Raw genomic sequence first — 6830 nt, 5'->3', positions numbered from 1 at the left:
CAAGTTAACTCTATTTTATTTGGACCCAAAAGTAATTTAAAGTAAGAACTTAAGCCGGCCCATTAGAACCCCTAATATATGATCCCATGGATCATCACTAATTCATATCTTGAATGAGTCCACCATCACCTTGGGTTCATCAACCCAATCAATTCAATGTGAAATGGGTCCCAATCCAAGAGGATAGTGATAAAAAAATCATATGGATTTGGATGGCATTGAGAACTTGGGATCACTTTTTCTGGTTAGGCCATGGCCCATGAATCCTGTGAGATTGCATCTTAGCCATGTTGGGATGACAGCGAAAACAAAGGAAAGGAAAGAAGGTGGAGCTTTTCTATATAATGGGCTGGGTCCACCATATAAGGTTATCATGCACCGGCACCGCACGCCGGTTGCGTGTCACGTGATGGATTGAAACCAGCACATGCACCGGCCTGCCATCTTCCTTGCAAGCCGCTTCCCTGGAGGCTGGACCCACCTTGGGCCCACACGAAATTACTCGTTAGCTAATACCATGCCTACAAATGCCCCTCAATTTTTCCAATAATTCTCATAAACTCAAGCTCATAGCAGACAACATATACACAGGGGCATTTAAATTATATGGATATAATTAAATATTAATATTGTTCTTATGGATCTAGTGCGTTAGTATTGGTATGATTCACCCTTAATCAAAATAACCATGATATAATTTTGCTTATTGTTCATCTAGTTCAACCGATAATTTTAGAAACGTCGATCCGATAAATAATATTTTCATTCTACAGAGAATAATGACTTAAATAATGCTATTCTTTTGCCACTGTTTATAGTTATTTCCATTACAACCTCTATACATAATGCAAAATATTCTAAAGTTGACATGCATACTTAGAATGATAAGAACTTATAATTGGTAATCTGTACAAAGAGAGGTCTAATTCATTTATCTTTTTTATGCCGTCTTTTGGCTCAAACCAAGATATTATGGCTCGCATTGTTATATGCACGATACTAGTAGTTGATAATGATCATTATAATTAGAAAATTTTTGTCTATTGAAAAATAAATAATATCTTGATTGGGCCTACATTGCCACTATTTCACTGTATCATAAGATAACTTCAAAACGTATTTGTGATTAAAAAAATAGTAAGTGGGAACCTTGCTTTCTACTCAAGCCACTCCTGTAAGTCCAGTATAGATCAGTTTGGATTTGAGATCCGGAGATTTATACGAGCAACTTACTTAATTGTAGAGACTGGTTCTATTTTTTTTTTTCTTCCCAGCTAACTCGAGTAGGTTTTATGTGATCTAGATGGTTGGGTTGGGTTAGGTTGGACTTAAATTTACTAAAGCATTAACCTACTTAAATTATAGTTTCAGCAGAAGGCACAAGATCACTAGACCCACAGGTCCACTTTATAAATTTTGCTCAATGTGCATCCATGATCCTAATTTATGTAACCCATTATTCCCCGAAAAACGTATTTAGCCCTCCCAGTTGACTGTCCCTGTTTGCTAGATTCTAGTCCTTTGTCAGGGTTTAATCTGGTTTATCTTGGGGGTATGAAAACTCCATTTCCTGGTAACGGGTTAATGGTGTAGTTTCACGGAAAGGCAAGGTTTAATCTTTTAACCATTTATGCCGTATTCTTTTACTTAGATTCTTCTTTTTACGGACTGCTGCCTGCCCATTTAGTCTATATATACGCATCTACTCTCCACCCCATCTCCCACCTCTCGTACCATCCCCTTAGACTCTCCCCCTTGTTCTCTCTCAGCTTGGGCAGCAGTGCTGCAATGGCCATGGCAAAGCTACTTGTTCTGTTAGCCATTGCCCTCCTTGCCATTTTGATGGCTGACTCCAACTCTAAGGTGAGGATCTCTGTAGAAAGAGACACCAGGCTAGTGTACTAACAAATGCTTATAGCTCAAGCTTGAACAATGGTGCCCTTATCCAATATTGCTTCTATTTGCTTTAGTTAGTTATCTGATTAATATATTACAAGTATAGCTCATGCTTAGCTTCTCTCCTTTTGTGTTGCAGGTATTGGCCAAAGGACCTGATCATGCTGGAGGAGAATACCTCTTGGACAAGGTGTGAATCTTGTTTCTTCCACCGTATCATTAGCTTTCTAACTATATATGTCCAAATACTTCAAGGATTTTTCTATGAACTTGCTCTTATTTTCTTGTAATTGTCTTATTTCAGGCTTCAAACGGACCCGGAAGCCTCAAAAGCTCCCGTGAGTAGTGCCCACTTTTTTTTTCATGCTCGTCCAAATTCTCTGCAATGCTCGTCTAATTGTAAGTTATTTGGTTAAAAATAGCATAACCATAAGCCACAACCACCAAAGCCTTGTCCCAACTATCAAGAACCAGCATTATGGGTCCTCATCCTCCAAACTGAAATACTGCCTTTATTAATCCAGCAACCGTAACAAAATGAATAGTTATGCATGGTAAAGTTCACTTTATGGCTCATATACAGTACCTAAACCACTTGCTGTACTTTATGGCTTATATACGGTACCTAAACCACTTGCTGAGAACCATAAATATATAGGTTGAGTTATTTAAAGCACAAAAGGAGCCCATCAAATTCATGGCCAATAAATGGGGCCATCTTATTGCCATGATCGATCTGCAAAGTAGGCCATCTGACTTGGGACCAGCAGTAAACTTGCTAAAATTTAGCTATTGGATCAGTTGTACTGAAAAACTGTAGGTTTTCCTTTTTTTTAAACCTTGTGTAACTTCTGAGTTCCTGTGATCAGAATGCCCCTCTCAATGCTCAAGGAGATGCTCGAAGACCCAATACCGCAAGCCATGCATGTTCTTCTGCCAGAAATGCTGCATGAAGTGCCTCTGCGTGCCCCCAGGTTTCTATGGGAACAAAAGTGTCTGCCCCTGCTACAACAACTGGAAGACCAAGCGTGGAGGACCCAAGTGCCCCTGAATTATAACCTTTGTTTCACAACAACCTATTTATATTGATGCTTGTTTTGTTTTCTGTATTAGATGTGGCATCTACTGCCCTTAATTACCCAACCAACCTTGAAACTGGCTGCAAGGCTTGGTAGGAGGCACTCTATTATTTGTTTTGAATCAAGTGGTTATTCCAATATATAATCTAATTCATACTATGAACATAATTGGCATCTCAGCTACTTGAAATGCAATACATCACGAACTTTAAGACATACTTCAGAGCAAAGATAATCATGGATCCAGGCCCTTGTGCTCCAAGGTGATTTTGCGATGATTCTCATCAGATGTCACCTAGATGTCCTGATGCACTGCTTCATGGCGAGATCTTCAGTATTATGGCAATTAGTAACTTGATGGCAGTAGATCTTGTTGAATATCTTGCTGAAAGGGACATGTAGTGATGCATTTGCCATCTCCCAGTGGGTGCCTTGCACTTGAAGCAAATAAAGTTTGCTTCTTGCTTTGGTTTGACATTGGATGTCATAGAGATTCAGCATTGCAACTGCTTCAAAATCGATCATCAGTGGAAATACACGTGTTATCCTCTGTCTTACTTGACATCCGATCAATGATGAGAAATCTGCAACCAAGAAATCACCTTTATGATTTTTTCCAGTTTTCCTGAAACAGTTCAGCTATGGCACCCAATCTTTACTTTGAGGTTAACTCAAGAATTGGTAAGAATTTCCAGCAGCTGCAGGACCAAAACGAAGTAGGACATAAATACTTTATGTCCTTTCACCAAACCTTCTTCCATCTACCATCATAAATACAGTGTTCCAGGTATTTAGAATGTATGCCATATGTTGAATAGTGGTAACTGGACCAAAGCATTACGGCAAAGATAAACTCACCTAATGAGCCAATTTCCACATAAGCATCCATGAGTGACATGAGGAAGATGCTCAACAGATCTTCCTCCATTGAAACAATAACATTCTGATGTAAAGAAGTCACCCAGGAACACAATTTGTGAAATAGCCCAGCTGCAAATCATAGCTTTAGATGTTTCTACTGGATCACATTTTAAAGAGAAGATATACCTGCTGATGAGAGATGTATAGAAATATGATTCCAGATTCATCTCCTTAATCCCATCATTCATGAAAAAGATTCATCAATCACCACTTGACACACCAATTGATATACTCAGGGATGGATTGAGGTTCAGAAACCATGAGTGCACACTGCAATTTAAATCAAAAGCTTCCAATTGGATTAATTTGTGACCTTTCTTACCATGCTCTTTACTTCAGGTGTGTATCTCTTTAGTGGCAGCTTGCTTCAATTTATCAGTCCCTGTGACCATTCGTTGAACTTCTAAGTTGGAAAAGAAATTTGAAATTCTGCATTCTGTCTCTTCACATCAAAATTTGATGCTGCAATATAGTTCTCCACCTAGGGCAAGATAATTACAGCACATACAGGATTCTTCACCAATAATCCCCACAAGAACAAACCCCATCACTGAAATGGTGAAACCTATGAGAATCTCTAACCACAATTTCCCTCCCTGTGATTTTAGAGATGAACTTGGTGGCAGTATGACAGTCCCCACAAACCCTCAGATTCTTATGGATCTGAATCACACATCCAGGTCCTGAGTTCAAAAGCCCAAAAACAATTGCAAGTTTCTCACTGTGCACATATAGTGACTTCTCTTTTGTCTCTTCTTCCACATCATGCAATGCAAAGTTGGTATTTGGCACATACCCTATCATGCGAATCCTATCCATCAATTTTTCTAGCTCTTTATAAATCAAATCCGATTGTGGATTCATCCGATCCCCAACAAGGAACTTGTAAACCTTGTTCTTCACTACTATAATAGTGTAGCCAGCTATTTTCCTCACTCCTCTCCATCTCATCAGAGCTCTGATTCGATGAGCTTCTTCAATCTTTCCCAATGAAGTGTAGATATTCGACAATAAAATGTAACGGCCTGAGTTCTCTGGCTCCAATTTAAAAAGAGATTTTGCTGCCAATTCTGCAATCTCTGCATTTGGATGTATCCTACATGCACCGAGCAAGGATCCCCACACACTGGAATCTGGCTTTATTGGCATACGCTCTATAAACTCTCGAGCCTCTTTCAGCTGCCCAGCTCGGCCCAAGAGATCAACCATACATGCATAGTGCTCAGCTCGAGGAACGATGCCAAATTCTGTCATCATGGAATTAAAGCATTGCCATCCTTTGTCAATTAATCCTGCATGGCTGCATGCTGAGAGAACCGAGACAAACACAATATGGTCTGGTTTAACAGACCCCTTCATACAGCTAAAGAGTCTGAGCGCATCCTCTCCCCTCCCATGCATTCCATACCCAGAGATCATTGTACTCCATGAGACCAAATTTTTCTCTTGCATCTGATCAAATATTCTACGAGCATTTCTTAGGCTCCCATGCTTCACATATAGATCAATCAAAGCTGTTTGCACCATCAAATTTTGATCCAACAAGTTCCTGACAACAAATCCATGAATAAATCGAGCATGCTGAAGAGAAGCCAACAATGAATTCGAACAAGCACGAATGATGCCAAGAAGAATCACATGGTCCAGAAGAATTCCACCTAGCTTCATTTTTCTAAATAGCTTCAAAGCTTCATCGAACATATCAGCTCGAGCATAACCTTCAATCATTGAGCTCCATGATGCCAAATCCTTCTCAACGATCCCATCAAACAAATGCCGAGCAAATTCAATCTTTCCACACCTCGAGTACATTCCAACCATTGCATTCTGAACAAACACATCAGAGTGCAGACCCTGTCTGGCAATAAGCTTATACAAGTCATCAGCCTCTTCAGCTTTAGAGACACAGGACATCACGTTCAAGAACGTTGCTCTGTTGGGCCTAACTCTCCCATCCAGCATTGAATGAAATAAAGATAAAGCCTCTTCAGTATGCCCATTTTGGGCTAACGCCCCGATCATCGCAGTCCAAGTGACGACATTTCTCTCGGGCATTTCATCAAATATTCGTCTTGCGGTTTCTAAGGCGCCACCTTTTCCATACATGGCAATGAGAGAGTTCCCAACAAAGACATCATAATGGTATCCGAGCTCAACGGCGTCGCGATGGACCTCAGCCCCGGCCTCCAGATTGCGGAGGTGGCCGCAGGCCTTGAGGACGGGGGGAAAGGTGAAGCGGTCGGGGCGGGCACCACCGCCGCCGCCCGGGTCGCGCATCCGGTGGTAGACGGCGAGGGTGCGTTCGGCGGCGCCGGCATCGGCGAAGGCGCGGAGGAGAATGTTCCAGAGAAAGGGGTCGCTGGCGCAGGGAGGGGGAGGGGGGGCGGAAGAGAGGACGGAGAGGGCGTGGCGGGAGAAGCCAAGGAAAGCGTAGCGGGAGGCGAGGGTGGCGGAGAGGAAGAGGTCGTCGGGGTGGCGGCGAAGGACAGAGGCGTGGAGGAGTTTCAGGGCACAGAGGGAAGTGCAGGTATTGAGGAGGGAGGCGGAGGACCGGGGCCCCCGCCACCACAGGAGCGGCGCCGAAGCCGCCACCAGCGGTGGCTCGTTTGGGATGGGGTGGACGGAGTGGAGGGCGCGCCGGGAGGCGATGGCGTTCCGGAGGGTCATAGTAAAGTTGGTCGTCGGGAGCGGTGGTCGGGGCGACGGGGAGCGGCCGACTTTGGAGTATGTTGAGGTAAAATTATCACGACGTCCCTACATTGACACGGTGTTGTTTATCGGTTCCTGTTTATAAGTTACACTAAATAAAATAATTAAATAAATAAAAAGTTTGGAATAAATACAGGAGTGTTTGGTTCGAACTTAGATAGAGATGGGTCTGAAATGATAGTGCGAATAGATGGCTCTTATTCTAGTTGTTTGATTGGGATAGAA

At 42.3% G+C, this 6830-nt stretch overlaps 2 protein-coding genes across 3 annotated transcripts; one reads left to right on the top strand and one right to left on the bottom strand.

Moving 5' to 3' along the window:
* Nucleotides 1-1706: 1706 nt before the first annotated feature.
* On the top strand, nucleotides 1707-3143 carry LOC105056581 (gibberellin-regulated protein 6). The gene is made up of 4 exons (XM_010938828.4): nucleotides 1707-1863; nucleotides 2036-2086; nucleotides 2201-2234; nucleotides 2766-3143. Exons 1-4 carry the CDS (start codon nucleotides 1789-1791, stop codon nucleotides 2945-2947), a joined length of 342 nt encoding a protein of 113 aa, XP_010937130.1. The 5' UTR covers nucleotides 1707-1788; the 3' UTR covers nucleotides 2948-3143.
* On the bottom strand, nucleotides 3105-6656 carry LOC105056582 (pentatricopeptide repeat-containing protein At3g26782, mitochondrial-like). 2 transcript variants are annotated; one of them, XM_019854346.3, is made up of 2 exons: nucleotides 3834-6656; nucleotides 3105-3736 (listed from the first exon to the last, which is right to left on the bottom strand). In XM_019854346.3, the coding sequence occupies exon 1, from the start codon at nucleotides 6561-6563 to the stop codon at nucleotides 4413-4415; it is 2151 nt and encodes a 716-aa protein (XP_019709905.1). In that variant the 5' UTR covers nucleotides 6564-6656; the 3' UTR covers nucleotides 3105-3736; nucleotides 3834-4412. The 2 variants fall into 2 exon arrangements, with proteins under 2 accessions (XP_019709905.1, XP_010937131.1); XM_010938829.4 differs by having other exon boundaries at nucleotides 3105-3559.
* Nucleotides 6657-6830: the final 174 nt, after the last annotated feature.

This window comes from Elaeis guineensis, chromosome 13 (assembly GCF_000442705.2).
Source record: "Elaeis guineensis isolate ETL-2024a chromosome 13, EG11, whole genome shotgun sequence".
NCBI classification, from domain to species: Eukaryota; Viridiplantae; Streptophyta; class Magnoliopsida; order Arecales; family Arecaceae; genus Elaeis; species Elaeis guineensis.
The sequence above is the reverse complement of the archived record's forward strand: the minus strand, read 5'-3'. Positions and strand labels throughout refer to the sequence as shown.